The sequence below is a fragment of the Geotrypetes seraphini genome, chromosome 6, assembly GCF_902459505.1.
Source record: "Geotrypetes seraphini chromosome 6, aGeoSer1.1, whole genome shotgun sequence".
Lineage (NCBI taxonomy): Eukaryota > Metazoa > Chordata > Amphibia > Gymnophiona > Dermophiidae > Geotrypetes > Geotrypetes seraphini.
Genome location: NC_047089.1, coordinates 200,560,459 through 200,579,563, shown reverse-complemented (window position 1 = coordinate 200,579,563; position 19,105 = coordinate 200,560,459). Strand labels below are relative to the sequence as shown.

Sequence of the window (19,105 nt, the reverse complement as noted above, 5' to 3'; positions counted from 1 at the left end):
TGAATATTGGGCAGGCATTAACTTTTCCCCAGTTTTCTCTCATGCCAAATTTGATCCTATTCTTTTCTGTTACATCAAGAGAGTGGAATATAATGGAGTAGCACTGCCCATATGACAAACAGTTGGGAGGTTTCCTTGGTAATGTAGACAGAAATAACTAGGCAGATTTTATAGATTGGTTGATCCTTCTCTGCTATCATGTGCTATATTTCTACGAGCTGTATCATTGCCCAGACCTCCCTTCAAATAATAGATCAGTGGTTCTCAACTTGATTCTCAGAGTCTCCTGGACAGTTTGGTGTTCAGAATATGCACAATGAATAAGCATGAGCTTCATTTACTAATATCTTATATAATATATATAATTCATTATGGATATCTAGAAAGGGCAACTGGCTGGATCTTGCAGACTGCGTTGAGAATTATAGACTTAAACCAAACTAGCTTTACTTAAAAATAGTTTCAATATTGGTGTGTTCTCAACAAACACTGGGTGCAGTGGGAGATGCCTTGACATCTGTTAGAAGGCGCTGGAGACAGTCAAGCTGTAATTCTTTTATTAGATCAACCTAGATATTCACTATAGATTTTTTTTTTCCATACATCTGGTTTCAAGATTGCAAGATTACTTTAGATGTCTGACGCATTTGCCTTAACATTTTAAGAGGAATATTTGTAGTGCCCCCCACAGCCCCACAATATTTCAGATTGGTGAGAATAGTGAAAGGCTTCATTCTCCCCCACCCCTTCATCTCTAATTCTTAACACCATCCACATTCTATTAGCAAAAGGAAAAACCCAAGGCTTCCCTAGATATGAGAGGGCTGAAGGTATAATGCATTAGAGATGTGGAAAAGAAAGGGAGGAAACCTGAGAACCTGGAGTCCTTGGGCCCTGCTGTATCTTGTTACTGTATCCTGTAAGCCTTTCAACAAGTTCCTCCAGTGGCTCCTGTGGGTCTCAAAAGAGTCTGTCTCAATAATTAGGACACAGTTTTCCCTGTTTTAATTTCTTCTTTTTTTTTTTTTTTCGTAAATCTTTATTAAATTCCCAAACTACCATAGTGCAAAAAAACAATTTCAATATACATAAGTTTACACAAAATGCACATTTAAACTTAGAGACATTAATGTACAACTATCCCCCCCATCAAATAATCAGAAAAAGTGCATACCTACAGGAAACCCTCCATATACCGGTAGTCCCCGAATGAAATTCCAATTCAAAACCCTCCCCCTCCCACCTACCCTGGATGTGTATGCTAAAGGGTCGATAAAATAATTTCAACAATAAAATTTAAACAAAAAAAGAAATGCTTACTGAAATGCCATGAAAAATTTTAAGAATGCTTTTTTTTTTGATAGATGGCGTCATGTTCTGCAGTATTTTTTCAGTGTCTTTCTGTATTTCCTGTTCCATCCAAGAGACATTGCTAATATTTATTTTAGGATATCTATTCACTGATCATTGTGGAGTGCCCTTTGACTAAAAAAAATGTTCATTCACGGAGTATGTCATCATGACGACAGCCCAAAAAATGATTGGCTAATTACAGGACTCTATGGCTATTGTGCAAACCAATATCGCTATATTCTACACAGAAACACATTTTAACTTCATTATAATGAATTAAGTTAGACTAAACTGCAGTACAATCTGGACTTAACACAGGATGCAGTGAATTTCTCTTCCCTTCTCTCCCATCAACCCAGTTGCCTATCTTCCATTGTCCTAATGTGGTGCCATCCCTGATGCTGATTGCATCATTTTCCACATCCACTAGCATAGCCATGGTGTCACAAATCTGGTGGAACAGTTTCTCGACATCTAGCAGCCCACGTCCAGATTGTCCTTTTAAACTAAACTAAACCTTAGGTTTGTATATCGCGCCATCTCCGCAAGCGCAGAGCTCGGTACGGTTTACAGAAATTAAGAAGAAAGGAACTACAATGAAAGGATGAAGGAGAGGGACTAAAAGGATAGAGAGGGACAGAATACTAGAGAATGGGAGGTGATTAGATTTTTGCAAAGAGCCAAGTTTTCAAGTGTTTCCAAGTTTTTAGTGTTCATCTTCACACAGGTTTTAGTTTGTTTTGCGGTTTTATTTGCTCCCTTTTCAACTTGGGACCCCTGATGAAGGCGTGTACCGGAACATGGACCATGTTGGGTCCCTTGGTTTAGTTTTAAGGTGTTGCTTTTAACCGTAATCAATTTAATAAACTTTGCCTGTATCATTGTACTTGTGTCTGCAGTTTTCCTTGTTTTCTCTTCGCACCTTTCACTGCAGACCCTGTTGGTTCTTCTTTTTGTTTGCGGAACAGTTTCAGTAGCACACAGTTAAAACAGGAGAACAAACTTAGGGTTCCTTTTGCTAAGACTTAGCTTGCACTAATGGAATTAACACTTACTAAATGCTAAGAAGTCCATTGGTATAAAATGGGCTTCTTAGCATTTATCTTTGGCAAAAGGGTCCCTTAGGGACCCTTTTAAAATGCTGTATTAAGGACTCATAGAAACATAGAAAATGATGGCAGAAAAGGGCCAAAGCCCATCAAGACTGCCCATTCTAATGACCCACCCCCCTGACTTTTACCCCTTAGAGATCCCTCATGTATATCCCATTTACTCTTAAAATCTGGCACGCTGCTGGCCTCAATCACCTGCAGTGGAAGTTCATTCCAACGATCAACCACTCTTTCGGTGAAGAAATACTTTCTGGAGTCGCCATGAAATTTCCCTCCCTTGATTTTCAGCGGATGCCCTCTTGTGGCCGAGGGTCCTTTAAAAAGAAGATATCATCTTCCACCTCGATACGGCCCGTGATATATTTAAACGCCTCAATCATGTCTCCTCTCCTTTTACTAAACTGCGGTAGCGCTTTTTACCAGAGGCCAGTGAGATAAATGCTCTGGCATTCATTGAATTCCTTTGAACATCGGAGCATGTACGTCACCAGCCCAATAGAGAATGACATGGTGACAAAATTTATCACCGTTCCTGCAGATAACTGTGGGAAACCATCTCCATGTCATTCTTTAAGGAGAAAGGGAAGAATCGAGTATGAATGGACACAGCCACCGACCCTCAAGTCTTGCATTGAAGAATGCTGGTGTAGAAGGACTGAGGTTGAGGTAGACACTAAAGAATGACAGTCTCTGGTATCCAGAGCAGATATTGTGATGTCATAATGTCTCATTCCACCAATGCCTAAGAGCCATCCTGAATAGTGATGTCACAATGGGTTCATTATCCTATATTTGGCTCACATAAGAATCTATGAATGGGCACAGCCACTGACCCTCAAGCGTTGCATTGAAGAATGTTGGTGTAGAAGGACTGAGGTTGAGATAGACACTAAAGAATGATAGTCTCTGGTATCCAGAGCCGATATTGTGATGTCATAATATCTCATTCCACCAATGCCTAAGAGCCAACCTCAGCAGTGATGTCACAATGGCTTCATTATCCTATACTTGGCTCACATAAGAATCAGAGTATGAATGAGCACAACCACTGACCCTCAAGCCTTGCATTGAAGAATGCTGGTGTAGAAGGACTGAGGTTGAGATAGACACTATAGAATGACACGGGATTATTTCCTGTGGTTATCCGCGGGGACGGAAACCGTGATGAATTTTGTCACCGTGTCATTCTCTACAGTACATGGTAAGAAGCTCTACCGTGGTTTAGTAAAAGCCAGCATAAGTGCTAACACATGCTTAAAGCAGCAAGAAAAGCCTAACACGGGATGTGCTAAAGCATTCTGAATGAACATAGGCATGTGCATTGTGATCGCCGCTAATTATTTTTCCTATTTTTTTAGGGGCATGTCAAGGGCCGAGAATGGACGTTCCTGTGCTAACCAGTTAGCAAGTCAGCATTGCTGCATGCTAACCGGTTAGCGCATGGTTAATGCGGAAGCCTTTACTGCCTCTTAAATAGGAGGCAGGAAGTGCTCTCGTGGAAATTTAAAAAAAAATCTTTTAAATGGGTTTTGAATACCTAAAGTGAACAGATAATGGGGTCTTTTTACTAAGGTGCGCTAGCCATTGTAGCGCGTGCTAAATGCTAACACGTCCATTATATCCCGTGGACACTTTAGCTTTTAGCGCACACCAAAACGGCTAGCACTCCTTAGTAAAAGGACCCCTAAATTACAAGACTTTGAAAATTTCAATAAAATTAATGGAGTTTTTTCTGACCAAGGATGTATTTCCTATAGCAGCTTTGAAGTTGACATAGAGACAACCAGGAGATATTTATCCCTTGAAATACTGAGGTCTTTCTCTCCATTATTTGGTATTTCATAATTATTATTTTTGTCCCTTGTTCTGCTACAGCATAATTGAATATTTATATGGTGAATTTTGGTAAATTTTGATATTCAGCGTGTCTAGTTTTTGTTTGTAATTTTTTTTTAATGGCCATGTGCTAATGGCAACTTTAACACATGATTAAAAAGAAACTTACTATAAAGCAAATTGTGTGTGTGACTCATTAAGAGCTCCTTTTACTAAACTGCGATAGGGTTTATAGCGCCCGCAGGACTTTAGCGCATGCTAAACCCATGCTACGCGGCTAGAACTAATGCCAGCTCAATGCCGGCATTAAGGTCTAGCGCGCGCGGCAACTCAGCCGGCGCTAAGCGCATGCTAAAACCGCCATTGCAGCTTAGTAAAAGGAGCCCTAAATCTCCCACAAATTTCTCAAATGGTGCACTATTGCTTCAAAGTGTGCAATTCAACCTCTTGACCTCAATATGCTTCTTAGTTCAATCTTTATTAAATTTTTAACACCTTACACAGTTTGGCAATTCGCTGCTATTACATCATGAGGAAACCTCTCGCAATGTACAGTATCTTATCACCCCTTCCCTCCCTTACCCAAGCCCCTTCTCTACCTCCCTACCCCGCTCCCATTTTGTCTGGCATCTTTGTGCGGCAAGAATGTGTGTAGTTGGCAATTTTCATTAGCGAGGGTGAAGAAAGCACCCTGATGTAGCCGGATGGCGTAACACCGATCGACGTAGGTGCTGCGGAGCTCCGCGAGATTAGATATGTGATTCAGTGTTTTAAGAACGATCACACATAACTGAGGCATCATACATTCACTGCTTGCATTGCACAAGGCTTATTTAGGGCTCCTTTTACGAAGGCGTGTTAGGGCCTTAACGCGGCACCGCTCCCCCCCCTCCTCTTGAGCAGGTGGTAGTTTTCTGGCTAGCGCATGCTATAGCGCGTGCTAATCCGGTGCGTGCACTAAAAACGATAGTGCACCTTTGCAAAAGGAGCCCTTAGTTACGTTTAACACAGAAAAGGAGGTATTTTATGCCAGTGACGTGCTCTTGACCCTGTGCATACACTGGCCAATCTCGGGAGAGCAGTGTAGGGGCTCTGAGGCTTTTTTCTCCTATTTCTGTAACAACCACTAGCGTGCCTTTGTAAAAGCAGCCCTTAATGAGTCACACACACACACACACTATTTGCTTTATAGCAAGTTTCTTTTGATTATTGTTTTTTGTTTGCTATCATTCTAGGGTGAGAAATTCTAAAGGAGGCATTTTATGACCATGGCACAAATGGCCTTAGTGTGTGGGAAAGTCCTGCGTAAGGGTACACTAAGACCTTAGTAATGAGACAATTTATGAAAAATATACCAAACGTGTTAGGTGGGAATGGTTTTTGCTGCAACTAATTATTATTTTTTTTTAATCTGAAATATTTTTATTGTGAAATAAACAGCAGTGATAAGTACAAGGCCCAAAGGTATAGCATTATGCAGCCTGGATCTATCTTTACATGAAAACATATCTCCAGAGCAGTGGCGTAGCAAGGGGGTGCGGTCCACCCTAGGTGCGTTCTTCCTAAGGGTATGACACCCATCTTCCTCTCCAACACCCCCCCCCCCCGCTCCTCTCCTTGCCATGTGCGCACGCCCCCTTGCCTTCCCCCGTTCCTTTTTTAACTTTCCTGGTGTGAGGTTGCTGCCCATGTTGGCATCGGCGCTCTCTCTGATGTCACTTCCGGGACCCATGCCTAGGAAACGACATCAAAGGGCAAGACGACACTGACATGGGCATGTTGCTCACACTAGAGAAGTTAAAAAGGTATGAGGAAAAGGAAGGGGGCGCATACGACGGGGGTGGGGGGAGGGAAGAGGGGGGGAGGGGCGTCACCGGCCCAGGCAGCACTCACCCTTACTACGCCACTGCTCTAGAGTCACATAACATAAAAACTCACTTGTATACCGCAAATACCATTAAGTTCCATGTGGTTCACAAAGACTAGTAATACAAATGAATAAACATCCAATATCTAACTTCCAAAAGATTCCCTAAAAAGATACGTTTTTAAGGCACGTCAAAATTGTTGATATGAAGTTGGGAATGTAAATATATAAGTTAAATCCCTAGTCCATGAGGCTGCCTGAAAAGATAGTAGTCGTTCCTGAAATTTCTTGTATTTACATCCTTTCACAGAAGGGAAAGAAAACAATGAGTGAGTTTTCTTAGGATGTTTAGAATTTGTGATAATAAAAGATTCCTTAAAATACTCAGTAATTGAGCCTGTTAGTGCCTTAAAACAAATACAGCCCAGCTTAAATTGAACCCGTGCCTCAACAGGAAGCCAATGCAGTCGAAGATAAAAATCAGTAACATGGTCATACTTCACCAGGGGCTCCTTATACTAAGGTGCGCTAGTGTTTTTAGCACACGCACAAAATTACCACGTTGTACGCTTCTAGAATAACGCCAGCAATTTAGCGCACGCTAAGGCCTTAACGCGGCTTAGTAAAAGGAGCCCCAGATGTCAGCAGCAACACGTTTGCTAGGTTTTTTTATGTATTCATTTTACTTATGTAAATTTGCTTGTATATGTCTCATTCCAGGCTGTGCTATGACTTATTGTCTCCATAATGATTTTGATCTCCTAGGTAGTACCCGCCATGATTTTTAATAAGACCATGCAGCAGAATGGTTTTCAATACCTAGCAAACTCTCCTTTCACCCATTTCCCAAAACAAAATATTCCAAGTGCTGGAGACAAAAGTCCACATGTTTAGCCCATGTAACTATTTTCACATCTGGAATAGACTTTGGAAGTCTAGAACCAACTATGTAACAATTCCATTTCTTTTGTTTTGTTTTTCTTACAGCCATGACTGGTCTGGTGGTTCCCCCGATGTAAGTAGACAAATCTCCACTTCCTTACAGGACGGAACTACTTATTCTGAAGGATCACTTGAGAAACGTATGTCAGCTCTCTTGGAAAGGAAGAATTTTTACGGACAAAGGCAAGAAAACTGAAGTCTTCTGTTTCCAGTTTTCTTGGATGTGGCTACCATTGCTCCATCTTAAAACAAAACACTATAGACATGAAGCCCTCATGGAACGGAAAGGAAATGCCATCCTTGGACAGTGCAGGGGGCAGGAGGTCCATTCTTTCTTTACGGAAGTCACAACACAACACAAAATTTTAAAAACCCTTATCTTTGTAAAATACAAAATTTGCAAAACAGTTTGGCCTGATATTTTGGATACGCTTTGTTTCTTTGTAGAAGAAAAATAACAAATGATGAAGTTTCTATTTTCTATGAAGCCTTTCAAAATACCAGTTTCGTTTACAGAAACGAAAAACGACAAAAACAAACGAAAAACAAAACAGGGTACCAGAAAGCAGAAATTCCTAACACAAACTGAAAATCACGTGGTGTATGTCTGTGCTTATTGTTTAACCTTTAAAAAGAAATTAAAATGTTTTACATTATTTAAATGAATAAACTTGTAACTTATTGTATTTAGACATAGTAAAGAATAAAATTTAAAAAAAACTTTGGGGGTGGAGGGGGTTGTTTTTCCTTCTTATGTACAATGAAATGCATTCCTAATGTTTTATGTTTCTATTTAGCTTGCTCCTGATTTCACGGCCCACTTATATGTCTTTTCCTACCCTCAATCATTACCAATCAACTCCCTGGGATACAAATGGCCTCTTTGTTTTTCAGGAAATCGACAACGAGCATGCAGGAGATAGGTTTGCACGCACTGCTTCCATTGTATGCAAATCCATCTCATGCATATTCGCTGTGGATATTCTGAAAGCTCATCTGGCCTTGTGTGTTCCAAGGACTGGTGTGAGAACCACTGGCTTGAAGATATGCAATGAGAGTGTACATTATCCCTCAGGTTTAAAAAAAAAGTATATAGGTCCAGAATTGCACACCCTCAGAGCATACTGACAGATCATTAAACCTGCATTAGTCAACGTATATCAAGGTTTATGGTTGTTATAATAAAGATTAGGAGAGAATGAGGGAGAGGAGTCCTTTTTGAATAAAGCTCTCAGACTGTAATTATAGTGTTGTGCAGACCCAGAACTGAGTTTGGACTTATGAGTAAGGGAGGATATAATTAATCTTTAACTGATGCTAAATAAGGACAGAAGTAAATAGTTCTTCTAGTTTGGTAGTCACGAAGCTCCATGGTGCGACCTCATCTGGAGTATTGTGTTCAGTTCTGGTCTCCTTATCTCAAGAAAGATATAGTGGCACTAGAAAAGGTTCAAAGAAGAGCGACCAAGATGGTAAAGGGGATGGAGCTCCTCTCGTATGGGGAAAGACTAAAACGGTTAGGGCTCTTCAGCTTGGAAAAGAGACGGCTGAGGGGAGATATGATTGAAGTCTACAAAATCCTGAGTGGAGTAGAATGGGTACAAGTGGATCGATTTTTCACTCCGTCAAAAATTACAAAGACTAGGAGACACTCGATGAAGTTACAGGGAAATACTTTAAAAACGAATTGGAGGAATTTTTTTTTCACTCAGAAAATAGTTAAGCTCTGGAACACGTTGCCCGAGGATGTGGTAAGAGCGGATAGCATAGCTTGTTTTAAGAAAGGTTTGGACAAGTTCCTGGAGGAAAAGTCCATAGGCTGTTATTGAGAAAGACACGGGGGAAGCTACTGCTTACCCTGTATTGGTAGCATGTAATATTGCTACTCCTTGGGTTTTGGCCAGGTACTAGTGACCTGGATTGGCCACCGTGAGAATGGGCTACTGGGCTTGATGGACCATTGGTCTGATCCAGTAAAGCTATTCTTATGTAATGTAATGTAATTTATTTCTTATATACCGCTACATCCGTTAGGTTCTAAGCGGTTTACAGAAAATATACATTAAGATTAGAAATAAGAAAGGTACTTGAAAAATTCCCTTACTGTCCCGAAGGCTCACAATCTAACTAAAGTACCTGGAGGGTAATAGAGAAGTGTTCTTATGATGTTCAACCGGCGCTGGTCAGCATTCTTATGATTGCCACTAGTTTTATGTCTGGATATTCTATGCTGGGCCGTGTCCAGGCGCAGACATTGAATATTCGTGCATATGCGGCCAGCTGAAACATTGGCATTTAAGTACGATATTCAGCATTTAACTGGACACAATGAACCACATGAAGATAGGACTGTGTTTTTGCGGTCCTGTTTGTGTGGTTATCCTTGCCAGTTAAATGCTGACTGCCCCTGGAAAATGGCAATTTAAATAGCCGTTTCTGGCCCCGTATGGTGAAAAAAACACTGAATACCCATAGCCAGCAGGTTTTGTGTGCTTAGGCCCAAGATAAAATGTGAAGGCTGATCTTGAAGGGAAAGGAGTAGATAAAGTGGGAGGAGAAATGCTCTGATATAAAAAATGTATGCATAGCGTGCATAGAAGAGGAATTTTTCATTTTTATATGATTTTTTTTTAAAAAATTTCAGTTTATAAACTGGGGCCCTGTCTCTGAGCTCAGTTCCTTTTGATCCAAATGTCAGTCACTGCTGAGTATCATGGATTGCATAACAGTTCCCTTAGTTATAGCTCTAGCCTGCAAGGTATGTCTCATCAGTCAGAATTGGGTGAACTATATGCATTTTCTGAAATCTAGTTTGCTTCTCATTCCTACCATTTATCCTTGCATTGCCAGCCTAAATTGAATAGGACGCCATGCTCTTTTTCTAGATTTGTGTGAACTTCCTGGGGGTGATTCTCTGTGTATGCCCATACAGAAGGACTTTATGTATAAGAAAAGGCCTATTGTCCTTCAATGGTCTATAAACTCTCCCTTTAGGCAGTGCATGTGAATTTCTCTCTCCCAGTTAGCCTCACCATAGTTTTATCCACCACACTAAACTCCATAGAAAAGCAACAGCTCATTAACATGTCTGAGTCAGACAAACCGTCAAAAAGATCGCTGGTTGGAAACAGCTTCATAGATTGTAAAGCCATTTCTGTGGCATGGCCTTAAGTGATGTCTTTCAACCGTGCTATTAAAATTCTTAAGTGATAGGAAAGGTGGCTGGCATTAGTCGCCATCACATAGACTGTAATGGGCTCTTAAATAGGAGCCTCTGCCTCCGTCTATCGAGACTTTATCTAGAGTCAAACCAGACCAGCAAATTGTTCAGCAGGCAAAGCAGTTTCAGAACTGGATCAATTTATCTTTAATACATAGAAACCTTTGGCAGGATGAAGCTCACTTTGCCCAATAGCTCTCTACACTTTCTGAGGAGGAGCTGAAAAAGAATTATTGCAAACGTTATCTGAGAACCAAGCTACATGAAAGAACATTCTAGAATGGATTGAATTCGGTCGCCACCACACACCCAAACTGCTTACAGATTGTCCTGCACCTCCACTGTGTTGCCTGGGTCTATCACAAAATCTAGGAACAGAGCATATATTTCAGGAGTGAGCCTTGCCAACACTGGATGGCTGGACCACAGTGGCAAAAGAAATTAGAAATAGGACAAGTAACTTTTTTTTTTTTTTTTTTAACTGATGAAGAGGCAGACAGCGTAGCAAACCAGAACTGGCACCATCTGAAAGAAGTAATCAGTACAGAAGGATGCTAGGGCTTAGAGTATCTGAACCAGAACTAAAGGAAACAAATGTAACATGTACTTGCCGTGATTGTTTGTTTTGGGGTTGTTGGGGTTTTTTTTTGTAATTACTCGTGCATGGACTCAGTGCTATTTTCAAGATGACTGGAGACTAATTTGTTTTGCACACCCACTAAAGCTCTCTGTACATATTCAGTCCTTAGCCTGCAGAGCTGTATCTACAGGCACAGTGCACAACATTTCAATGTACAAACTTTTGTAAGAGGTTTATGTAATTAATGAAAAACACTCATAGTATCATAGTAAATGACAGCAGATAAAGACCAGCATGGCCCATTCTATCTTTGTTCATTTTTGTTCTTGCCATTTAGTTGTTCTCACCAGTTTACATAGAAACATGACGGCAGATAAAGGCCAAATGGCCCATCCAGTCTGCCCATCTGCAACTTCCACTATCTTCTCTTCTCCCTATTGGCAAAGGCTCTTTACACCTTCATTGTGATGTCATAGAGCTTTATGGTTATAGAAACATAGAAACATGATGGCAGATAAAGGCCAAATGGCCAATCCAGTCTGCCCAATCCCTCTTTTGCTCATCATAATTATCCCCGTCCTTTACAAAGCTGCACTAGGGTTTTTAGCGCTGGCCACGGCGGTAAGAACTCCATCGCTCATAGAATTCCTATGAGTGTTGGATTTCTTACCGTCGTAGCCAGCACTAAAAATGCTAGCACGGCTTTGTAAAGGAGGGCCTATTTGCGTTATCTGGAATATAGGTATTTCAACAGGTAAGCAACTTTATTTTGTGACCCTGAATATTTTAAATGGGTTTTGTTTGAAAAAGGGACTGTATTATTTCATTGCTGATGTCATAATTGTAAAACTCCTTTTCTCTCTTTTCTGTTGTACAATTTGAAGTGCATGGTTTTACACGTATAATAAACCAACCCCCTTTTTGTAAAATCAGGTCTCCCTTCTGGAAATCTTTGGTCCATCTTGTTTGACTTGCTATAGTAGAAAGTTGTTATGCGCAAAACTTTTTTTTTTAATTGTAAAGATAACAGCTTTTAATGGTCATACTTATGGAAAAACAAAATTATCATGTTTGTAAAATGAATCTGTCTCCTTTGGTTTCAAATTTTAAGTTATGCTAAGAAATGAAACAAAACAAATCATAATAAAATTTTTGTACTGTAGAAGTTTATTGTCCAAGAAAAATGTGAAGTAGGAAATACTGTATATGGACTGCTTCCAGCTAAAATAGCTTTAATTATATGGTTTGTCATTCTTTTCCTAACTCTGGTATTCCTGGTAACTGTTTTCCATTCTTGAGGAGGGTGGGGAGAGTTCATGTTTATATTTCATCTTTGGAAAGAATTGAAATTCTCTAAATCAGTTTGAAAGATGTGTGCGTTATCACATGCCTATTTTGATTTGTATAAATGACTGCAGTTATATGCATAGGATTCAAGGGCCCAGACTACTGAAACTGGTATTTGCTGTTATGGCTTAGAAAGGGAACTGTCCCAGTAAAGATTGGTGACATAAAAAAGCATTCACAATCCAATCATAGAAACTCTAAGGAATTATCAGTATTCATCGTAGTACTTCGCTGAACTTTAAAAGTGATTTAACTGGCCAGAAACGACTCCTGACAGGTTAAATTGCCTGTTTGGGGCTAACTGCTAATTTTCAGTAGCACTTAGCTAGTGCTGCTGAAAATAATACGTTAGCGTTGAACTGAAAATTGGCTATTTTGAGGGCGTTATATTACATTCCAATTTGTATTCCGCTATGTCCTTACGAGTTCAAAGCGGATAACAGAAGTATTAAATTTTGGCGAAAAGCCCAGCTAGAACATAATGACAGATATACAATTACAAACAAAATATAGCATCAGTATTCATGCTAAAAATTTCTTAAACAAGAATGTTTTAAGGAGTTTTCTAAAAACTGTATAACAACCCACTGATCTAAATAGAATGGGAAGTTCATTCCAAATTAAACGAGGCTGGGGAAAAAAAAATAATAACCTCGAAGCATTCCAATGAGTGAATGACTTGATTGCTTTCAGAGATGGAAATTGCAGATAAAATTGCTTCTGTGAAACATGGCCTGGCCGGAGGAGTGCCAATATTCGATACTTAGGTGCGCTAACCGATTTAGCCTGTGCTAACGATTAACGCATGCTAAATGCTAAGACGCCCATTATATTCTGTGAGCACCTTAGCCTTTAGCGTGTACTAAATCAGTTAGCGCGCCTTAGTAAAAAGACCCCTTAGCCAGGTTATTCAGATAAATAGGACCATATAAAAGTCAGTCCTATATTTATGCACTTAAGTGGCTATGCATTATTTAGCTTTATATACTTGGAAATTCAACAAGAACATAAGCTTTGCCATATTGGTACAGACCAAAGGACAATCAGGCCCAGTATCCTGTTTCCAACAGAGGCCAATCCAGGTCACAAGTGCCTGGCAAGATCCCAAAAGAATAAAGCAGATTTTATGCTGCTTTACACAGAAATAAATAGTGGATTTTCCCAAATCAACTTAATAATAAGAACATAACATAAGAATAGCCTTACTGGGTCAGACCAATGGTCCATCTAGCCCAGTAGCCTATTTTCATGGTGGTCAATCCAGGTGATTAGCACCTGGCAAAAAACCCAAATTATAGCAACATTCTGTTACTGATCCAGGGCAAGCAGTGGTTTTCCCCCATGTCTGTCTCAATAACAGACTATGGACTTTTCCGCCAGGAAATTGTCCAAACCTTTCTTAAAACCAGATATGTAGACTAATAGACTTTTTAGGAAATTATATAAACCTTTTATAAACCCTGTTAAGCTAACTGATTTTAATACATTCTCTGGCACTGAATTTCTAACCCCCTCTTTTACTACAGTGCGCTATGCTTTTTAGTGCACTGTAAATAGCGCACGCTAGTCACATGCTAAACGTTAATGCATGCATGTTATCCTATGGACACGTTAGCGATTAGTGCACGCTTCGATTTAGCATGCGTTAAATGCGCGCTAAAACGCTTAGCGCACCTTAGTAAAAGAGGGCCTCATAACAGTGTTTAACACTCGTAACAGTCAGAAAAATACTGATCACTGCCAGCTGAATGTGGGCCCCCCCAAAAAAACAGGCTGACTAGGTCGGAAGAGTAAGCAGGCATCTAGTTTTAGCCTAATTTTTGAAAACACGTGGGGGGTCTTATGTACTAAAGTGTGGTAACTTAGCAAAAGTGAACTTTGCATACAAAATAGCATAAAACACATGGAAACACACACCAATACTAAAGTGCAGGGCATTTGTGTTATTTTTTATATACATATATATATATATATATAAAATCTGTACTTTTACAAAGTTAGTTCTTAAAATTATTGCAACTGTAAATTTTGAAATGAAAGTATAAATTTCAATTCACACTAATGAATTGCTCTGATGCCAGATCGTGCAAAATAGCTCATTAAAGCAAAATAAAAGTGAAAATGACCCTGCGTAAAAAGCTTCACAGGCCTGTTTGCTCAGAAAAAAAAAATAGCTACAACTCGAGAGAGCATGGTTCTAGTCCAGAGCTCTCAAAGTCCCTCCTTGAGGGCCGCAATCCAGTCGGGTTTTCAGGATTTCCCCAATGAATATGCATGAGATCTATGTGCATACACTGCTTTCAATGCATATTCATTGGGGAAATCTGAAACCCCGACTGGATTCCGGCCCTCAAGGAGAGACTTTGAGATCCCTGTTCTAGTCCAATCCCCCAGATGTAATACGGCGAGCCTACTACTAGGGGTCAGCAGCACAATTTTGATAAAGGCAACTGCTAGAGCTGGAGAGATTGGGATTGTTCCTGCCCCCATCACCCTTTGAACCCCTTAGACCAGGGGTGGGCAACTCCGGTCCTCGAGGGCCAGAATCCAGTTGGGTTTTCAAGATTTCCCCAATGAATATGCATTGAAAGCAGTGCATGCAAATAGAACTCATGCATATTCATTGGGGAAATCCTGACAACCCGACTGGATTCCGGCCCTCGAGGACCGGAGTTGCCCACCCCTGCCTTAGATTGAGTTAGAATTCTGGAAGGTGGGTCCCACACTTCTAGCAGTTTAAAAGCAGTCTTAAGACATATCTCTGTTTCAGGATATGTTTGCTGAGTAGACACACATAAACCCAGTTCTGAAACCTGAGATACTGGTGCTACTCTAAGACCTGGACTTGATACTTAACCTCTTTTTTTCTTGTCAATTATTTAAGTTTGCTTCCTACCCCATCTTTCCTTTTCTTTCCTACTTATTTTAATTTTTATAGATTTATTTTATTGTCAACCACTGAGATAGTATTCTAATTAGTGGTATATCATATTTGAATACACCTGAAGTTCATGTTTATGTTTATTTATGATTTGATATATCGCTCCTGCATTTTACTGCCCTAAGCGGTTTTCAATGTATCAAACTAAAATGAAATTAGGTACTTGAGAAAAACTATCCTATTAGTCCCGAAGGCTCACAATCTAGCTAAAGTACCTGATAAACTAAAAATAAGTAATAATAACATATAATACATTTCCAAGATCAAAAATCAAAGAAATAGAAATAATGAAAGAAGATAAAAAAGAGAAAAAGAAAATAAAACAAATTTAAGAGATAGAAAAGTCTCTGAAGCGGCCTGATAGCAAACAGTGGCAAGGTTTCAAGGATGGATGGGACTTTTATATCTTTTCATCCTATGCTGGGGCTCTGGTATCAGGCCTAATGGGTTTTGAAGTCCTTCCCAGAGAAGAGAACCCGGGGCCATCCCATTCGGATTGTAGGCCCTTTAATTTTGACAGGCTGATGCTGTGTGAATGTTATCTCCTTTTTTCCCCCCACATCTTGCCTGCCTAGAACACACAAAGTTCCTGGCTGTGGCAACATGTGAAAAAGTCCTTGTGAAATGTAGCTTGGAATGTAAATGAGCTAAGAGGCAGTGGCATGTGGTCAGGGCCTTTAGAGGATTCACACACCCCTTAAAGACCCTGAGGGCACTGCTCTGAATTTTATTGGCTGAACAGGGAACAGGTAGATGCTGCTCAGCCAATCAAATTCAGATCAGTACTGTCAGGGCATTCAAGGGGGTTCAGAGAATCCCCAGCCCAAGAGCCCTGCTTTTATTTTTGGGTTTACTTTTGTTTGATGGAATTTGACTGGTTGAGCAGTCTGCCTACTCAACAAATCAAACTGCATCAAGCAAAAAGTAAGCAAACAAACAAAAAAGCAGGGCTTTAGAGCTGGGGATTCACTGAATCCTCTGAAAGCCCTCACTGTATGTCGCTGGCTAAGAGGTAAGAGCTCATCTGCATCTCCTAGCTGCATTTTGCAGAATTGAGTACTAACCTGCTTGGGTGTAAGCTTAAATGTTAGAATGTAAACTCAGAAATGTCAAGTCACACATGTTAGGCGCATCTGGCCTGCCTCTCCAGCTCATTTACTGAAACACACACCTCTCATGCATGGTTCCTTGGCCCTGTCCACACCCTTGTGTTCTCTCGCTCTCCCCTCCCCACCTCCCAAAGCTCTCTAAACTTGCTATATAGGTCAGTGGCAGTGGCAGTGGCAGTGGCCTCTGAAGCAATTTCCTGTTTCCAGCAGAGGGAAGGTTCCATAGGCCAGCCAGAGGCAGCCTGTCTTGAGCACTGGCACTGCCACAAACCTACAGCAAATTAAAGGAAGTGTTGTCAGGGATGGGGAAAGAAATAAGGCTGGGGCCTGCAGGGAGAAGAGTAAGAGGGAGAGATACTAGACCGGGTAGTGGGGGAGGGGAACAGGAGAGATTCCCATGGATGGGGGCAAGAGGAAGGGAAGGGATAGGGAAAAATGCTAAACCCCAGGGTGTGGAGAAGGAAGGAGAGACTAGAAATGGAGACGAATTGGTTCCAGAAGGTGATGGGTGACTGGGCAGATGGTGGGGCAGAAAAAAAGGAAGAGTGATGGGAGACGCTGCACAGGGGAGTGATAGGGGCAGTCATAGAGGGATAGAGACACAGAGGGGTAATGCTGAACACTTAAGGGGGGTATAGGCACACAGAAGGACAATACTAGACAGGGAAAGAATAGTGACACAGAGGGGAGAGGCTGAATATGGCAGGAGGATCAGGGCAGGGATATAGGGGAGACCGAAACTTAGTAAAAGAAAGGCAGATAAAGACAAATATGGCCTATCTAGTCTGTCTAACCATGCTGTCTATTATTCCCTCTTCTCCCTTAGAGATCCAATGCTCTTGTCCCAAGCTTTCATGAATTCAGATACACTTTTTGTGTCCACTACCAGGGGAGATGCTGGACAGGGCATATAGGGATGCAAAAGGTAGATGGATGGTGGACCAGACTGGGACCAACAGAAGTAGAAAGTGAAATGATCAGATGACAAAAGTGAAACTAGTATTAGATATGGCTAGGGCCCACAGTAAAACCTCATTCATTGGCCTTCGATCTCAAGCATAATAATAATACATCTCCTCAGTGGTGTAGTAAGAGGGGGGGGGGTGAGGTGGGCACTCTGCCCCGGGCACCTTGGTGAGGGCACCGGCATCCCTTTGCCTCTCCACCCCCTCCACCTCTTCTCATGCCACCCCTCATCCCCTTCCCCCACGCCTCCAGTTGTTCATTGCCATGAGCTGTCCTGCTGATGTCACTTCCGGGTGTTACGCCTAGATTTATCAGATTTATCTGCTTGGTGGAGCAAGCTAAATAGGATTTGGTGGAGAAATAAGGTTAGTGACAAACAGACTTGATTGTGGATTCCCAATACTCAACAAACCTGTATCAATCTTACCTAAAATCTATTTAAATTTTTCCTCAGATTGGCCCCAGAAGGTAGAAGATGAGAGTATTTTTGGCAGAGAATGTTTGAAAAATCTGTCAAACACAAAACTGGCCTGAGAATTCTGTTTCAAATTCAACCTTAGGTAGTATGTAGAAATAAAACAAAAACATAAAAGAAAAAAAAATAACACCTTTTTTAATTATTATTATATATTTATTAGATTTTTTAAACATAATTACCAAGCAATATTAGACATATACATATTCTATCATAGTAAACAATATCTGTGCTTTATCCCAGGACAAGCAGGCAGGTATTCTCACATATGGGTGACCTCCAAGCTAACCAGAATGGGATGGTGGGAACGTTGTCAATTCAGGAGAATAAATTTTGTAACACAACCTGGCCAAATGGCCATCCCGTCTGGAGAAAACATACAGACAATAGTGAGAAGTGAAAGTATGAACCGAGGACCAAGTGGCAGCCTTGCAAATCTCCTCATAGGGGTAGACCTGAGGAAAGCTACTGAAGCTGCCATTGCTCTGACCTTATGGGCTGTGACTCTACTGTGTAAGGGTAAGCCAGCCTGGGCAGAGCAGAATGAGATACAAGCAGCCATCCAGTTGGAGATGGTACATTTAGAGATAGGATGTCCCAACATGTGTGGATCGAAAGAGACAAAAAGTTGAGGAGCAGATCTGTGTGGTTTGGTGCGTTCCAAATAAATGGCCAAAGCACGTTTACAGTCCAGAGTAAGAAGAGCTGATTCTCTAGGATGAGAATGAGGCTGAGGAAAGAACACTGAAAGAGCAATGGATTGGTTGAGATGAAATTCCAATACCACTTTTGGAAGGAATTTAGGATGAGTATGGAGGACCACCTTGTCAGGATGGAAGACAGTGAAAGGTGGATAAGCAACTAAAGCTTGCAGCTCACTAACTCGTCGAGCAGAAGTGAGAGCAATGAGAAACACCACTTTCCAAGTGAGATACTTGAGATGAGCCGTAGACATTGGTTAAAATGGAGGCTTCATCAATTGAGCAAGTACAACATGGAGATCCATACCACTGGAGGCGGTTTGAGAGGAGGATTGACGTTGAAAAGTCCTTTCATGAATCTGGAAACCACCGGATGAGCAGAGAGAGGTTTCCCTTCAATAGGCTGATGGAAAGCCGTAATTGCACTAAGATGTACTCAAATCGATGTAGACTTGAGGCCAGAGGTGGATAAGTGCAAAAGGTAATCCAAAACAGAAGATAAGGAGGAATGTTGAGGTTCCTTATCATGAGAAAAACACTACATAGAAAATCTAGTCCATTTTTGGGGATAGCATTGTCTAGTGGCAGGCTTTCTAGAAGCTTCTAAAATGTCTCTTACAGGTTGAGAAAACTGAAGAGGAGTTATGGAGGGAGGT

At 40.9% G+C, this 19,105-nt stretch overlaps 1 protein-coding gene across 2 annotated transcripts in view; it reads left to right on the top strand.

Moving 5' to 3' along the window:
* Positions 1-8,593, top strand: part of EBF2 (EBF transcription factor 2) — a 334,854-nt gene extending 326,261 nt beyond the window's left edge. For both annotated transcript variants that reach the window (XM_033949045.1, XM_033949046.1), the window contains exon 16: positions 7,156-8,593. In XM_033949045.1, coding sequence (XP_033804936.1) covers positions 7,156-7,187 — 32 coding nt within the window. In that variant the 3' untranslated portion in view covers positions 7,188-8,593. The remainder of the gene's footprint in view (positions 1-7,155) is intronic.
* The last annotated feature ends 10,512 nt before the right edge of the window (positions 8,594-19,105 follow it).